This window comes from Salvelinus namaycush, chromosome 18 (assembly GCF_016432855.1).
Source record: "Salvelinus namaycush isolate Seneca chromosome 18, SaNama_1.0, whole genome shotgun sequence".
Classification (NCBI taxonomy): domain Eukaryota; kingdom Metazoa; phylum Chordata; class Actinopteri; order Salmoniformes; family Salmonidae; genus Salvelinus; species Salvelinus namaycush.
Window position 1 is genome coordinate 2,824,262 of NC_052324.1, and position 17,564 is coordinate 2,841,825.

Consider the following 17,564-nt stretch of genomic DNA (forward strand, 5'->3'; position numbering starts at 1 on the left):
GAGTTCTCGGAGTGCCCTGTAATGATGAAGGAGGTCGCAGTAACTAGGATCAGGGCCATCCAGCAGATATTATATGTAGAGGCAGTGAAAATAGCTGGAGTGCGTAGAGAGTAGATGGTAGTGGATGTCCCACAGTCTGCAGTGAATGCCATGCAGGAGAAGGATCCCCAAACACTAATAGTGAAGATGAAATGTGTTGCGTTTGTAGCGCAAGTGATACATTTCAGAAGTCAAACTAACGAAATCTAAGAAGCTAGACATCATTGTGAAGGCGGCAAATAGATTTATGGATCTCCAGGACTTTACAGACAAAATGTTACAGGGAATACTGAATGAAGAGGTTCCCCCTCCCATGTTCCTGAGCCTGTGTAGGGATCTGAATATTTAAACCGACTGGAGTAGTTTTTTGTTTGAAATTCAGGGTAGTAGCGTGAATTTGGTTAGTGTTTTTGGTAATAAGTATGAATTTGTAAATCCAAAACATAATTTTCTTTTTTTTTTTTTTTTTTTTTTTTTACTACCCCGTACAGTAGGTGGCGCAATACACATGTGTGTAGTCGGCCAATAAACCTCGAAGAAGATGCTGATCAAGAAGCTAGTATGAATAAGCAAGACCTAGCAAGAATAATGCCGCCACTGTTTACAGATGCTACACTAAATGCACATGCTTCTATACTTATACATTAAAACAATTGTACAGTTCATCCATTAACTTATTCGGAGGGAATTTTTGTTCCCGAAAATGGCAAATTCCTTTGCCCTTCACACTCAACTAGCCTCCATCATGGAGGTTTTGGCCAACGCGGCAGTGGTTGAAATCTGCGAGCTTGTTGACAATGGCTATGCGGTCCTGCATTCGGAGATATCTCGAGGGCAGAAGGAGAATGAAGCTTTGAGGAGGAAACTACGGCTGATGGACCTGAAAGTGTCTCGTGCAAGTACTCTGAGAGCGGGAATGGGAAGCTCCATCCTCGCGCACAGTTGCTCTCGAGCTCACCATGACATGGAATCGAAAAGAACATCAAGCTGTAAGATTTGGTCGTGCCATTAGAGCACGTACTAGCAACATTTATTAGTTACAACATCATTTTATAAACGAAACCACTTTATCAAGACAGCGTTAATACGTGTGTGTGTGTGTGCGTGCGTGGATGCAAACCATTTCTCATGTTTACTCATTTTAGGCGATATTCAATGTCTGAGAGCAGTTGATTCCCAGTTGGTCACCAGCCTTTTTAGGGAGGGAAAGTCTTCAGGTGACACTGGACAGACTACCACACAGAGAAAGGTAAGCTTTACTTTTGCATGTGTTCCCCATTTCCCACAATATTTCAGTGCTTATCAACACAGCCAGGTCTGGAAGCAAAAATAACCTAGTAAGCAGTGCAAACCCGTTTTGGTGATTTCTGGTATATCATCAAAATAAATAAATCACAGCACGTTGTTTTTGACTCATTCAGCAATTATTACCTGGTTAAATACAATACTATTGGAAATACATTTTGAAAGTTACATTTAAATGCCTAAAAATTAAGTTGAAAATTATGCTGTAGCTGCTTGCTGCTTGTTGACATTTTGAAAAATAGCCCAATGTCAAAACACAATTTGTGTCCAAGTCAATAACCAATATGCAGAAACAGTTTGATATATACACATTGACTATTTTTAAGAAAGCACCTTGTAAAAACTGCATAAATACCTAAACCCCTGTTGTTTTGACAATTGGCAATAAATCAAAACACAATTTGTGTCCAAGTCAATAACCAATATGCAGAAACAGTTTGATATATACACATTGACTATTTTTAAGAAAGCACCTTGTAAAAACTGCATAAATACCTAAACCCCTGTTGTTTTGACAATTCATTTATTGCCACTTGAAACTACCAAAACTAAAAACCACATGGAAACTGGATGACGTTTTAAATCACTGGTTAAATGATAACCTGCAGAACACAGTAAGCTACATTTTGGAATGTTACATTTGGATACAGGGGTCACGAAAACAGAAAGAGAAACACAACACTGCTTTGTCAATTCCTTTGAAATCAATTGTGCGAGAGGGGGAGATGAGGCTGCACTTCTTGTTAAAACTTAACACAGCTCAAAAACCATCTGGGAATAATGTGTACATCACTTTTTAGAGGATAATCACATTTTTATGTGTTTCATTTTGATTCAAGTAGGTCGCCAACGCGGTATCACACTTTTTTTGTTAATCATTTCCATTGATTTCATGCTGAAATCAATAGAACAGACGTTTGGGGTGTAGCGCTCTTTAACAGTGTTCAAAGGCCACACAGAAACTTGGAATAACCAATACATCAGGGATAAAAAAAGATGTTTACATTTCATCTATATTTAACCAGGTAGGCCAGTTGAGAACAAGTTCTCATTTACAACTGCGACCTGGCCAAGATAAAGCAAAGCAGTGCGACAAAAACAACAACACAGAGTTACACATGGAATAAACAAACGTACAGTCAATAACACAATAGAAAAATATGTATACAGTGTGTGCAAATTAAGGAGGTAAGGCAATAAATAGGCCATAGTGGCGAAGTAATTACAATTTAGCAATAAACTATGCTGAACTAAAATATAAACACAACATGCAACATTTCAAAGATTTTACTGAGTTACAGTTCATATGAGAATCAGTCAATTTAAATAAATTCCTTAGGCCCTAATTTGGGGATTTGGGGATACCTTTAAAAAAATGGACCTCCGGATCTTGTTACGGTATTTCTGTGCATTCAAATTGCCATCGATAAAATGCAATTGTGTTCGTTGTCCGTAGCTTATGCCTTCCCATACCATAACCCCACCCCCACCATCCCGTTATCACTCTGTTCACAATGTTGACATCAGCAAACCCTTCTTACGCACAACGCCATACACGTGGTCTGCGGTTTTGAGGCTGGTTGGACGTACTGCCAAATTCTCTAAAACTATGTTGGAGGCTGCTTATGGCAGAGAATTTAACGTTAAAGTATCTGGCAACAGCTCTGGGGGACATTCCTGCAGTCAGCATGCCAAGTGCATGCTCCCTCAACTTCAGACATTGTTGTGTGACAACTGCACATTTTAGAGTGGCTGTTTATAGTCCCCAGAACAAGGTGCACCTGTGTAATGATCATGCTGTTGAAATCAGCTTCTTGATATGCCACACCTGTCAGGTGGATGGATTTTCTTGGCAAAGGAGAAATGCTCACTAACAGGGATGTAAACTAATTTGTGTACAACATTTGAGAGAAATAAGCTTTTTGTGCGTATGGAACATTTCTGGAATCTTTTATTTCAGCTCATGAAACATGGGACCAACACTTTACATGTTGTGTTTTATATTTTTGTATAGTGTAGAAACAACCACAGGCCGATTCTTTTATTGAGCCGATGGTCAGGGGCCCGGAACATAATTACAAATAATTTGTAGAATGCAAATTGACCGCAAGAAGCCCGAACGGATATCACATTTGACTAAAATATAATCAGTTCAAACCTTGCTTACATCCTAAGTATACGATCACATACACTGAGTGGACAAAACATTAGGAACAACTTCCTAGCAGGAACAAACCACTTCTTTAAGTTAAATTCAACGAATCACGACACGCCATAAGATATCAAGTGATAACGGTTGGCTGCTATTTAAGTGATAGTTGGACTGTCAAATCCGTGTATTGGCTAGTGACTTTAGCGAGACCTCCCAAAATGTTCCCTGCCATTTGAGTCCTAAAATTAACTCTGAATACTAAAGGCCTCAGTCTGCATGCTTACCATCCGAAACAGTTCAGAACAGTTCAGACATTTTTATGTTTTGGTTTGTTTTGGTTTTTGGCAAGAGTTATTTCGGCTGTTCGTGCACACAACCTTTTTTTTCGAGGCAAGCCAAATTTCAGTAGCTGAAGTCTACGCCCCTTCCTCGGTCATTGGTCAACAGTAGGGAGTCTTCAATGGATTGTCAAGATGGACAGACTACTATTGCTGCTTTTTTTGTCATTTTTCAAGTGGTCTTTTTAAGGGAGTATGCGAACACACTCGCTTGTAGGTGCCAGCCGAACAGAAGGATGCAGAAGCCTTAACTCCTGCACTCCCCAGTATGTGTGACAAAATCAACGGTACAAAACCAAATATATTGATCTGTTGTAGCCCTTTAAACTCGTACGCAGGTTGAAAATGGCAGATTTGGGCATTGATGAACGCCTAAATTGGAACGCAGGGGTTGTACTGTAACATGCCATACATGACATCAGAGCTCTGGGTCTGCACTTCACAGCGCTGCATGGGTTTTGACTGACCGCTGCACCTCACGGGACGAGAAGTTGCCCCCGTCCCGCCCGCTAATTGGGCAACATTTTCACATGTTTTGTTGTCTGAGTGAAGGAAATTCTGTAAATTAAGAGGACTAAGTATTTTGAAAGATGAGATGTTGAGGATTATAATAAATACCGCTTGGATGACAAACAAGCCAAACACCCGTAATTTGAAATGTGCATTTCGCATTTCCATATCATGAAACGTATCATGTACATCAAACATAGTGATCATAAACATTGACAATGTACATGATACGTTTCATGATATGGAAATGTGAAATGCACAAGATGAAATGGCGTCATACCCTTAGTTGTTCTGAACAGAATGAGCCTATGTTTGACTGTTAAGAGAATTTGCTGCTGCACAGGCACCTGAATGCACTCATGACTCCTTTCTATGCTCACAAATTATGATAGGCTTTCACAATGCAATTCAGCAAAAACTAAAACTGTGATCCATATTTTATAACTTAGCTAGTCATGTTTGCTAGTTATGTTTGCAATAGAACAGAATTTAAATGATGCCCACTTTACCCAGATTGTGATTTATAATGGACTGTTTTTGGATTGCGTAAACAACAGTAATTGTGTTGGCAGGGATGCAGGGTTATGTTCCAAAAAAAACAACTACAATTGTGCTAGCTCTAGTTCCTCAACGGCACAGCTAGGAGTACTTCAAAAAGCTTATAGTTGAAGACTCTGAGTCATAAAAGTGCATTGAAATTACTTTGGAGCTGTGCACACTTTGGAGAGGTGTGTGGCCACTTGGAGACACCAGTTTAGTCCTCTCACTCAAACCCTTGTCATTTTTTAACTTATGTTGCACCTACCCCACATTTTCCAGGAATATTCTTAGCATGTTACTGAATGTATCCAGAGTATTTTCAGAATTCCTCCACAAATGCACTGAAAAGTACAGTAAATGTAAAATTCCCAAAATCAACAGTGTAATGTTTGGATTCAGTCTTGTCAGGTGAACTGTTATGTCCTCACCTTTGTGATCAAAACTGTTCCCTGTCAGTTGTTACCATGGTTATGCATATACTTTTTATATTTCTTCTGTAAGAAACATTTTAATTTAGCCCTATTAAGGGTTAAGCAACCGATCTTATGTCATCGTGTCAATTTTTATTCTAAAATCACCAATCTGAGGTAAAAGGATGTGTAATTCCACTAAGTTGTATTGGGTGAAAATGCAAGCTTGTGTAAGGTAGTAACTAACACGAACTGACCACATTAGGGAAATTAGCACAATGTAAAAAATATCATATGGCAAAATAATTCAACATGCCAATTTAAGATGATAGTGTACACTGTGTTGTCCACTCACAAACTATTGCAACAATGACACATTTCTTAATTATTTAGAGAGTAAAAACGCTCCGGGCGCTCCCAAGATTAGAGCATTCATTGTGTCTGTGCAGCAACCTGAACGTTTCACGTCCCTACCTATAGCCCACCCATGCTAGTGGTCATCTTGCAGTCAAGCGGTGCTGTTTTACCTGTTTACTGTGTTGTTAGTGTTCTTAAGTTATATCTTTTCAGTTTTCTTTGACTGACGTGAATAGAGTACATTTTCTCAGTTAGGGGATTATTCCCAGTTACAGTGCATTCAGAAAGTAGTCATACCCCTTGACTTATTCCACAATAAATTAGCAAACATTTCTAAAAACATGTTTTCACTTTGTCGTTATTGGTGTGTAGATGGGTGAGAGAAATCTATTTAATCCATTTTGAATACAGGCTGTAACAAAACTAAATGTGGAGTAAGTCAAGGGTTATGAATACTTTCTGAAAGCACTGGATATCTGGTATCCCAACTGATTTTACACTACATTGTGTCCAACAGCCTGCAGCATTCAATGATATAAAGCCCAAATCACCTACCATCAAAGAGGAGAGGCGGGAAGAAGCCTGGGAGAATCATGACCAACAAGAGCGACAGAGCACCGGTAAGTAAATGGGAGACCAACTAAATCAAGTCTTTTCCTTATGCCTTTTGGGAAAAAGTGTTGTATTACGCACATCTCATTACACTTAGGTTGTGGGCTGTACCATTTTGCCTTTTTCCATGAATATACCAAGCTTTTATATATGTAAAAAAAAAAATGCTGTCATGTAAAATTATTGTAATAATGTTGGACTGTGTACTGATACAATGCTTACATTTGATTTCATTATAAATGCTTCAGATTTCATGCCAATATTTAGGCTTTCATATAGACTAGATTTACAGTGCATTCGGAAAAAAAAAAATTCCCTTATCAATCTACACACTACCACATAATGACAAAGCAAAAACACGTTTTAAATGTTTTTAGCAAATGGATTAAAAATAAAAAATGGAAATATCATATTTACATAAGTATTCAGCCTAGAGGTCCACCGATTAATCGGAATGGCCGATTTTTAATTCGGGCCAATTTCAAGTTTTCATAACAATCGGTAATCGCCATTTTTGGACACCGATCATGGCCTATTACATTGCACTCCACGAGCAGACTGCGTGGCAGGCTGACTACCTGTTATGCGAGTGCAGCAAGGAGCCAAGGTAAGGTGCTAGCTAGCATTAAACGTGCATATTTAGTTAATATTGCCTGCTAACATGAATTTCTTTTAACTAGGGAAAATGTGTCACTTCTCTTGCGTTCTGTGCAACAGAGTCAGGGTATATGCAGCAGTTTGGGCCGCCTGGCTCATTCCGAACTGTGTGAAGACTATTTCTTCCTAACAAAGACAGCCAACTTCGCCAAACGGGGGATGATTTAACAAAAGTGCATTTTCTCAAAAAGCACAATCATTGCACGAATGTACCTAACCATAAACATCAATGCCTTTCTTAAATCAATACACAGAAGTATATTTTTTTAACTTCTTATGGCTGCAAGGCAAAGTGTTGAGTAGCCAGTGAAATCGTGCCCATTTCAAACGGCCTCCTACTCAAATCTTGCTCGTACAATATGAATATTATTATTCTTTTTGGATAGAAAACACTTTCTAGTTTCTAAAACAGTTGGAATTATTTCTCTGAGTGAAACAGAAGTCCTTCTGCAGCACTTTTCCTGACCAGGAAGTGAAATGTCAGAAATCGATGCTCTTTTCAACTTGATGCCTATACATGGTCTTGACACTTAGGAGTCTGCTGACACTCTATACGCCTTCCTATTGGTGTAAAGAGGATGTCAGAGAAGAAATTTTTGTGCTCATCTTGTTCTGTGGTGGAAAAAAACCTATTTCTTTGACGTGACCGTCCACTTCCCGTACTCTGAAGGAAGTGGGATTGACTTCTGTTTTGCCTTCGTAACGAACGGCTAACATCTCCGGCTCGAATTTTTTTTGATACATGTGACCATATCATCGTAATGTATGTTTTTTCAATATAGTTTAATCAGATTATTGAAACTTTATTCGGGAGTTTTGCCGTGTTCCGTCCTCTGACTGTGTTTACGTTGGAGAAATTTATGCCATCGGCTAGTGCCAATGCTAATTGAAGAGGGAAATTTGCCATTCTGAATCGAAACAACGACTCATCTGGACAGAGGACACCTTCTTCAACATTCTGATGAAAGATCAGCAAAAGTAAGACCCATTTTATGATGTTATTTCATATATCTGTCGTGCATGTGAACTGGCCGTGGGCGCCCAATTGTGTCTGTCTATTGTAGCTACGCTAATATAGCGATACATTTTGTTTTCGCTGTAAAACATTTAATAAATCGGAAATATTGTTTGGAATCACAAGATGCCTGTCTTTCAATTGCTGCAGACTATGTATTTTTCAGAAATGTTTTATGATGAGTAATTAGCTATTTGACGTTGGTGTCTGTAAATATTATGGCTGCTTTCGGTGCAATTTCGGATTGTAGCTGAAATGTAAACTATGGTTTATACATGAAATATGCAAATTTTTCGAACAAAACATATGCTATACAATAAATATGTTATCAGACTGTCATCTGATGAATTTGTTTCTTGGTTAGTGGCTATTTATATCTTTATTTGGTCGAATTTGTGATAGCACCTGATGGAGTAAGAAACTGATGGAGTTAGAAAAGTTGTGTCTTTTGCTAACGTGGTTAGCTAATAGATTTACATATTTTGTCTTCCCTGTAAAACATTTTAAAAATCGGACATGTTGGCTTGATTCACAAGATGTGCACCTTTCATCTGGTGTCTTGGACTTGTTAATGTGTGAAAGTTAAATATAAAAAAAAAAATAGATTTTGAATTTCGCGCCCTGCACTTTGAGCTGGATGTTGTCATAAGTGTACCGGTGTCGGGCTGCCCCCGTAAAAGGTTAACCCTGCATATTTTGTGAAAAGAAATCCAGGTTAGCAGGCAATATTAAACTAGGGAAATTGTGTCACTTCTCTTGCGTTCATTGCACGCAGAGTCAGGGTATATGCAACAGTTTGGGCCGCCTGGCTCGTTGCGAACTAATTTGTCCGAATTTTACGTAATTATTACATAACATTAAAGGTTGTGCAATGTAACAGGAATATTTACACTTATGGATGCCACCCGTTAGATAAAATACGGAACGGTTCCGTATTTCACTGAAAGAATAAATGTTTTGTTATCGAGATGATAGTTTCTGGATTTGGCCATATTAATGACCTAAGGCTCGTATATATGTGTGTTATGTTAGACTTAATTATATGATTTGATAGAGCAGTCTGACTGAGCGGTGGTAGGCAGCAGCAGTTTGCCAGCAGCTCTTCGCTGTGCTTCAAGCATTGAGCTGTTTATGACTTCAAGCCTATCAACTCCCGAGATTAGGCTGGTGTTACCGATGTGAAATGGCTAGCTAGTTAGCGGGGTGTGCGCTAATAGCGTTTCAATCGGTGACGTCACTCGCTCTGAGACCTTGAAGTAGTTGTTCCCCTTGCTCTGCAAGGGCCGCGGCTTTTGTGGAGCGATGGGTAACGATGCTTCGAGGGTGGCTGTTGTCGATGTGTTCCTGATTCGAGCCCAGGTAGGGGCGAGTAGAGGGACGGAAGCTATACTGTTACACTGGCAATACTAAAGTGCTAATAAGAACATCCAATAGTCAAAGGCATATGAAATACAAATGGTATAGAGAGAAATAGTCCTATAATTCCTATAATAACTACAACCTATAACTTCTTACCTGGGAATATTGAAGACTCATGTTAAGGAACCACCAGCTTTCATATGTTTTAATGTTCTGAGCAAGGAACTTAAATCAAATCAAATAAAATGTATTTATATAGCCCTTCTTACATCAGCTGATATCTCAAAGTGCTGTACAGAAACCCAGCCTAAAACCCCAAACAGCAAGCAATGCAGGTGTAGAAGCACAGTGGCTAGGAAAAACTCCCTAGAAAGGCCAAAACCTAGGAAGAAACCTAGAGAGGAACCAGGCTATGAGGGGTGGCCAGTCCTCTTCTGGCTGTGCCGGGTGGAGATTATAACAGAACATGGCCAAGATGTTCAAATGTTCATAAATGACCAGCATGGTCAAATAATAATAATCACAGTAGTTGTCGAGGGTGCAGCAAGTCAGCACCTCAGGAGTAAATGTCAGTTGGCTTTTCATAGCCGATCATTAAGAGTATCTCTACCACTCCTGCGGTCTCTAGAGAGTTGAAAACAGCAGGTCTGGGACAGGTAGCACGTCAGGTGAACAGGTCAGGGTTCCATAGCCGCAGGCAGAACAGTTGAAACTGGAGCAGCAGCACGGCCAGGTGGACTGGGGACAGCAAGGAGTCATCATGCCAGGTAGTCCTGAGGCATGGTCCTAGGGCTCAGGTCCTCCGAGAGAGAAAGAAAGAGAGAATTAGAGAGAGCATACTTAAATTCACACAGGACACCGGATAAGACAGGAGAAGTACTCCAGATATAACAAACTGACCCTAGCCCCCAACACAAACTGTCTCAGACTGCAGCATAAATACTGGAGGCTGAGACAGGAGGGGTCAGTAGACACTGTGGCCCCATCCAATGATACCCCGGACAGGGCCAAACAGGAAGGATATAACCCCACCCACTTTGCCAAAGCACAGCCCCCACACCACTAGAGGGATATCTCCAACCACCAACTTACCATCCTGAGACAAGGCCGAGTATAGCCCACAAGATCTCCGCCACGGCACAACCCAAGGGGGGGCGCCAACCCAGACAGGAAGATCACGTCAGTGACTCAACCCACTCAAGTGACGCACCCCTCCTAGGGACGGCATGAAAGAGCACCAGTAAGCCAGTGACTCAGCCCCTGTAATAGGGTTAGAGGCAGAGAATCCCAGTGGAGAGAGGGGAACCGGCCAGGCAGAGACAGCAAGGGCGGTTCGTTGCTCCAGAGCCTTTCCGTTCACCTTCACACTCCTGGGCCAGACTACACTCAATTATATGACCCACTGAAGAGATGAGTCTTCAGTAAAGACTTAAAAGTTGAGACAGAGTCTGCGTCTCTCACATGGGTAGGCAGACCATTCCATAAAAATGGAGATCTATAGGAGAAATCCCTGCCTCCAGCTGTTTGCTTAGAAATTCTAGGGACAATTAGGAGGCCTGCATCTTGTGACCGTAGCGTACGTGTAGGTATGTACGGCAGGACCAAATAGGAAAGATGGGTAGGAGCAAGCCCATGTAATGATTTGTAGGTTAGCAGTAAAACCTTGAAATCAGCCCTTGCCTTAACAGGAAGCCAGTCTAGGGAGGCTAGCACTGGAGTAATATGATGACATTTTTTGGTTCTAGTCAGGATTCTAGCAGCCGTATTTAGCACTAACTGAAGTTTATTTAGTGCTTTATCCGGGTAGCCGGAAAGTAGAGCATTGCAGTAGTCTAACCTAGAAGTAACAAAAGCATGGATTAATTTTTCTGCCACATTTTTGGACAAAGTTTCTGATTTTTGCAATGTTACGTAGATGGAAAAAAGCTGTCCTTGAAACAGTCTTGATATGTTCGTCATATCAAGACCGTCATATCAGGGTCCAGAGTAACGCCGAGGTCCTTCACAGTTTTATTTGAGACGACTTTACAACCATCAAGATTAATTGTCAGATTCAACAGAAGATCTCTTTGTTTCTTGGGACCTAGAACAAGCATCTCTGTTTTGTCCGAGTTTAAAAGTAGAACGTTTTCAGCCATCCACTTCCTTATGTCTGAAACACAGGCTTCTAGCGAGGGCAATTTTGGGGCTTCACCATGTTTAATTGAAATGTACAGCTGTGTGTCATCCGCATAGCATTGAAAGTTAACATTTATGTTTTCGAATGACATCCCCAAGAGGTAAAATATATAGTGAAAATAATAGTGGTCCTAAAACGGAACCTTGAGGAACACCGAAATGTACAGTTGATTTGTCAGAGGACAAACCATTCACAGAGACAAACTGATATCTTTCCGACAGATAAGATCGAAACCAGGCCAGAATTTGTCCGTGTAGACCAATTTGGGTTTCCAATCTCTCCAAAAGAATGTGGTGATCGATGGTATCAAAGGCAGCACTAAGGTCTAGGAGCACGAGGACAGATGCAGAGCCTCGGTCTGACGCCATTAAAAGGTTATTTACCACCTTCACAAGTGCACACTCAGTGCTATGATGGGGTCTAAAACCAGACTGAAGCATTTCGTATTCATTGTTTGTCTTCAGGAAGGCAGTGAGTTGCTGTGCAACAGCTTTTTCTAAAATTTTTGAGAGGAATGGAAGATTCGATTATAGGCCGATTTTAGTTTTTTTGATTTTCTGGGTCAAGGTTTGGCTTTTTCAAGAGAGGCTTTATTACTGCCACTTTTAGTGAGTTTGGTACACATCCGGTGAATAGAGAGCCGTTTATTATGTTCAACATAGGAGGGCCAAGCACAGGAAGCAGCTCTTTCAGTAGTTTAGTTTGGAATAGGGTCCTGTATGCAGCTTGAAGGTTTAGAGGCCATGATTATTTTCATCATTGTGTCAAGAGATATAGTACTAAAACACTTGAGTGTCTCTCTTGATCCTAGGTCCTGGCAGAGTTGTGCAGACTCAGCACAGCTGAGCTTTGGAGGAATACGCAGATTTAAAGAGGAGTCCGTAATTTGCTTTCTAATGATCATGATCTTTTCCTCAAAGAAGTTCATGAATTTATTACTGCTGAAGTGAAAGCCATCCTCACTTGGGGAATGCTGCTTTTTAGTTAGCTTTGCGACAGTATCAAAAATACATTTCGGAATGTTCTTATTTTCCACAATTAAGTTGGAAAAATAGGATGATCGAGCAGCAGTGAGGGCTCTTCGATACTGCACGCTACTGTCTTTCCAAGCTAGTCGGAAGACTTCCAGTTTGGTGTGGCGCCATTTCCGTTCCAATTTTCTGGAAGCTTGCTTCAGAGCTCGGGTGTTTTCTGTATACCAGGGAGCTAGTTTCTTATGACAAATGTTTTTAGTTTTTAGGGGTGCAACTGCATGTAGGGTATTGCGCAAGGTTAAATTGAGTTCCTCAGTTAGGTGGTTAACTGATTTTTGTCCTCTGACGTCCTTGGGTAGGCAGAGGGAGTCTGGAAGTCTTAAACGGTAGCTTTTTTACATGGCACATTACATTGCACTTTTACTTTCTTCAACACTTTGTTTTTGCATTATTTAAACCAAATTGAACATGTTTCATTATTTATTTGAGGCTAAATTGATTTTGTTGATGTATTATATTAAGTTAAAATAAAAGTGTTCATTCAGTATTGTTGTAATTGTCATTATTACAAATAAACAAATAAAAATGATCGGCCGACTGAATCGGTATCGGCTTTTTTTGGTCCTCCAATAATCGGTATCGGTTTCAGCGTTGAAAAATCATAATCGGTCGACCTCTAATTCAGACCCTTTACTCAGTACTTTGTTGAAGCACCTTTGGCAGCGATTACAGCCTTGAGTGTTCTTGAGTATGACGTTTGGGGAGTTTCTCCCATTCTTCTCTTCAGATCCTCTCAAGCTCTGACAGGTTGGATGGGGAGCATCGCTGCACAGCTATTTTCCGGTCTCCAGATATGTTAGATCGGGATCAAGTCCAGGCTCTGGCTGGGCCACTCAAGTACAATCAGAGACTTGTCTCGAAACCACTCCAATGTTGTCTTGGCTGTGTGCTTAGGGTCGTTGTCCTGTTGGAAGGTGAACCTTCGCCCCAGTCTGAGATCCTGGGCGCTCTGTAATTTGTTCCGTTCATCTTTCCCTCGATCCTGACTAGTTTTTCGTCCCTGCCTCCAAAAAACATCCCCACAGCATAATGCCGCCACCACCATGCTTCTGCGTAGGGATAGTGCCAGGTTTCCTCCAGATGTGACGCTTGGCATTCAGGCCAAAGAGTTCAGTCTTGGTTTAATCAGACCAGAGAATCTTGTTTCCTTTAGATGCCTTTTGGCGGCCAGCTCTAGGAAGAGTCTTGGTGGTTCCAAACTTCTTCCCTTGAAGAATGATGGAGGCCATTCTTAGGAACCTTCAATGCTGCAGACATTTTTTGGTACCCTTTCCCAGATCTGTGTCTCGACACAATCCTGTCTCGGAGCTCTACAGACAACCCTTTCCTAGATCTGTGTCTCGACACAATCCTGTCTAGGAGCTCTACAGACAATTCCTTGGCTTGCTTTTTGCTTTGACATGCACTGTCAACTGTGGGACCTTATATAGACAGGTGTGTGCCTTTCCAAATCATGTCCAATCAATTGAATTTACCACAGGTCGACTCCAAGTTGTAGAAACATCTCAAGGATGGTCAATGGCGACAATGTACCTGAGCTCAATTTCGAGTCTCATAGCAAAGGGTATGAATACCTATGTACAGTGGGGCAAAAAAGTATTTTGTCAGCCACCAATTGTGCAAGTTCTCCCACTTAAAAAGATGAGAGAGGCCAGTAATTTTCATCATAGTTACACTTCAACTATGACAGACAAAATGACGTCCTTCGTGTCAGGAAACCTGCATCTGAAAAGAGAGAGCGCAGCGAAACATCTCGCGGCGGTATATCCAGTGCAAAGATCTGTACCTGTTGAGACAGGAGAAACCATCAGGCACGGTGTCAGCAGCCTTGAGGCAGCAAGTGCTGCTGCCTGAGGAGGAGAAGAGGAGGCAGCTGAAAATAAAGATAAACACCGCATACTTCATTGCGAAAGAACAAGAACCTTTCGTCAAATTTGGGCCGCTTATCAGACTCCACCACAAAAACGGAGTTGACATTAATTCCACATACGACAATGATGTAAGATGTGCGGAGATGATCGGTCAAATTGCTGACATAATGAGAGAGCCTGTCAGCGAAGCTGAAAGCCGCGAAGTATCTTGCGGTTCTAATAGACGGAGACTGATATATCCAACACCGAATGCGAGATTGTCTGCGTACGCTTGTTGGAGGATGGGAAGCCAGTCAATCCCTTGGTCGGACAACAGACCCTTGAGCACTCTCATGCCATTGGTGAGTTGTTCCTCTTCATAGGCTTTGTTCTTGTGTAAAGTTTAATCATTATTCATAATGGAGATAATTTAGTTTGTCAGAAATACTTTTGTATGATTGTTTTTTTGTGATGTCATTCGAGGTGTTTTGGATGCTACCAAGGCCACATTTTGTGCTGTTTGCCCAGAGGAGGATGGAGGGTCATGGATGAAGAAGTGCATCTCCTTCGGGGCAGATCGTGCCTCCGTGAACATGGGCCACCGTGGGGGAGTGATTGCCCACCTGCAGAGAGAGGCGGGGGGGCATATAATCCCAATCCACTGTATGCCACATAGGTTTGTAACTAATAACTAATCATCTCTGTGCTAGAATGGTAAATACCACAGAATTATTGTTTTCTGTTGGCACGAGACAGGGGGAAGGAGACAGTGAATTGTTTGGAAGATTCTTTTCTGACTTTTACAGACTACAGCTGGCAATACTGACCATTCAGAAGAAAGAGCCAAAGGTGTCTGTCGTGTACGATCTTCTGAATCTGATATGGAAGACGTATCACTTCAGCGGAAAATGCAAACAAGAGTTCTATGTTCTCGGGCAAGAGCTCGGTGTGGATATTTGCACACTGTCTAGCGTCAAGGGAACTTGCTGGATCCCCCATGTCCACAGAGCCCTCAAAATGTTCCTACGGCATGGACAAGACAAGGACCTTGCCACTGACGAAGGCCAGTGCACCGTTGTTCGGCAGCACATGGAGCATCTGGCCGTAGCATCAACAACAGCTGAAGTTCAAGGGCGGTCAAAGGTCAGTTTTACACAGGAAATGTAGTACCACACTAGTTGTAAAAAATTGTTTCAAGACTCAAATGAACTTTCAGAATCAAGTAAATGAGGGGTGACAGTTTATTTACTCACAGATAAAGCGGGAAATGGAGGATGCACTCTTTTGTGTATTCTGCCATTTTCTTTCAGACATGTTTGAGGAGCTATCCTCACTTAGCCTCACCCTGCAAAGGAATGACCTGATCCTCCCCCAAGCCACATCAGAGTTGAGGAAGACAATGACCAGACTGGAAGCACTAAAGCTTAGGGCAAAGGCAGGAGGCATGCTGGAGAAGATCCAGACCATGCTTGCTCAGCAGCAGGGTGATGAGAGGAGATTCCAGGTGTGTTAGGATGAGAGCTTGTTAGGATGTAAGAGAAATCGATTTCATTGTGTGTTGGTGTGTGTTATTTCTGTTAAAGGGAATAACACTGAAGGGGAATCTGAAAGGCTTCACGGACCTCCAGCTGAATCCCCAGCTGAAGCAGCACATGGAGGTGGCCATCAACATCGGCGTGGATGATCTCAAAGCCAGGTTTGGTGGTTTGCTGAAGGATGAGGTTGTCCAGACCCCCAGTGGAGTCTTTCAGAGTGCTAAACCCTGACACATGGCCAGAAGACCAGGCCAGCCTCCTCACCTTTGGCGATGATGGTGTGGCATACCTGATGAGGCATTTCATGGAGCCTCTAGAGAGGTAAGAATTTATTTGACACAGCATTGCCATATGAGACAATGTTATGTTTGCATATTTGCAAACTCGCTTGCTCTGTTCAATCCTGTAGATCGGGGTGGAACATGGTTGGAATCCAGGATGAGTGGCAGAGGCTGAAAATCCTGGTCAGCCACAATTTCAAGGACAAGTCCTACAGTGGCCTGTGGGAGACCATGTTGACAAAGGACCCCTACAGGCACTATTACAAGGTAGAGTAACACTGGTTATGTATGGTATCCTATGGTTGGTTTTGATAAGTTAATGGTAAGAGTTTAAATAAAATTGAAAGATATAATCTTTTCCCTAGAACATACTGGAGTTGGTGCAGCTTATGCTGGTGCTGCCCATTTCAGCTGCCCAGTGTGAGCTAGGCTTCTCTGCGCAGAAGCGGATTAAGAATTCGACAAGAAGCTGCCTTGGTCTCCACCACCGAAGACCTGATTAGGATCAGCCTGGAGGGGTCTTCTGTCAAGGAGTTTGATCCCACTCCTGCCGCGGACCGCTGGCTGACCTCTAAGCGTGCCAGACGGCCAACATACAAAAGCAGCTGGACAACTGATATCCTTTGCGTCAAGTAGGCATGGGTCAATGTGTGATTTTGGTGGTATGTGCTGTTCCACAGATGTGTCCCTTAGTACACGCTCACACACACAGTATAAATATGTATGTAATAAATTGTTTGTTAATAAACTCTGTGTTACATTTCTCACTGTGCTCCTAAATTTCTTTGTGTGCTCCTACATTTTTTTCATTTAGGAGCGCATGTACTCCTCGGGAAAAAAGTTAGCGTAGAGCCCTGGGCTTGCAAGCTTCCCCCTTTTTCCTCCAAACATAACAAGGGTCATTATGGCCAAACAGTTTGTTTTTGTTTCGTCAGACCAGAGGACATTTCTCCAGTTGCAAACCGTAGTCTGGCTTTTTTTATGGCGGTTTTGGAGCAGTGGCTTCTTCCTTGCTGAGTGGCCTTTCAGGTTATGTCAATATAGGACTCATTTTACTGTGGATATAGATACTTTTGTATCTGTTTCCTCCAGCATCTTCACAAGGTCCTTTGCTGCTGTTCTGGGATTGATTTGCACTTTTCGCACCAAAGTACGTTCATCTCTAGGAGACAGAACGTGTCTCCTACCTGAGCAGTATGATGGCTGCGTGGTCCCATGGTGTTTATACTTGCATACTATTGTTTGTACAGATGAACAGATTTTTCTGAGGTCTTGGCTGATTTCTTTTGATTTTCCCATGATGTCAAGTAAAGAGGCACTGAGTTTGAAGGTAGGCCTTGAAATACATCCACAGTTACACCTCAATTGACTCCAAATGATGTCAATTAGCT

At 41.7% G+C, this 17,564-nt stretch overlaps 2 protein-coding genes across 5 annotated transcripts in view; both read left to right on the top strand.

Moving 5' to 3' along the window:
• Window positions 1-527: 527 nt before the first annotated feature.
• Window positions 528-17,564, top strand: part of LOC120063017 (zinc finger and SCAN domain-containing protein 29-like) — a 34,233-nt gene continuing 17,196 nt past the window's right edge. For all 4 annotated transcript variants that reach the window (XM_039013106.1, XM_039013107.1, XM_039013108.1 and 1 more), the window contains exons 1-3: window positions 528-1,028; window positions 1,185-1,288; window positions 6,169-6,271. In XM_039013106.1, the coding sequence (XP_038869034.1) occupies window positions 743-1,028; window positions 1,185-1,288; window positions 6,169-6,271 (493 nt within the window). In that variant the 5' untranslated portion in view covers window positions 528-742. The remainder of the gene's footprint in view (window positions 1,029-1,184; window positions 1,289-6,168; window positions 6,272-17,564) is intronic.
• On the top strand, window positions 14,131-16,940 carry LOC120063018. The gene is made up of 5 exons (XM_039013110.1): window positions 14,131-15,033; window positions 15,164-15,500; window positions 15,941-16,213; window positions 16,302-16,440; window positions 16,539-16,940. The coding sequence occupies exons 1-3, from the start codon at window positions 14,906-14,908 to the stop codon at window positions 16,121-16,123; spliced, it is 648 nt and encodes a 215-aa protein (XP_038869038.1). The 5' UTR covers window positions 14,131-14,905; the 3' UTR covers window positions 16,124-16,213; window positions 16,302-16,440; window positions 16,539-16,940.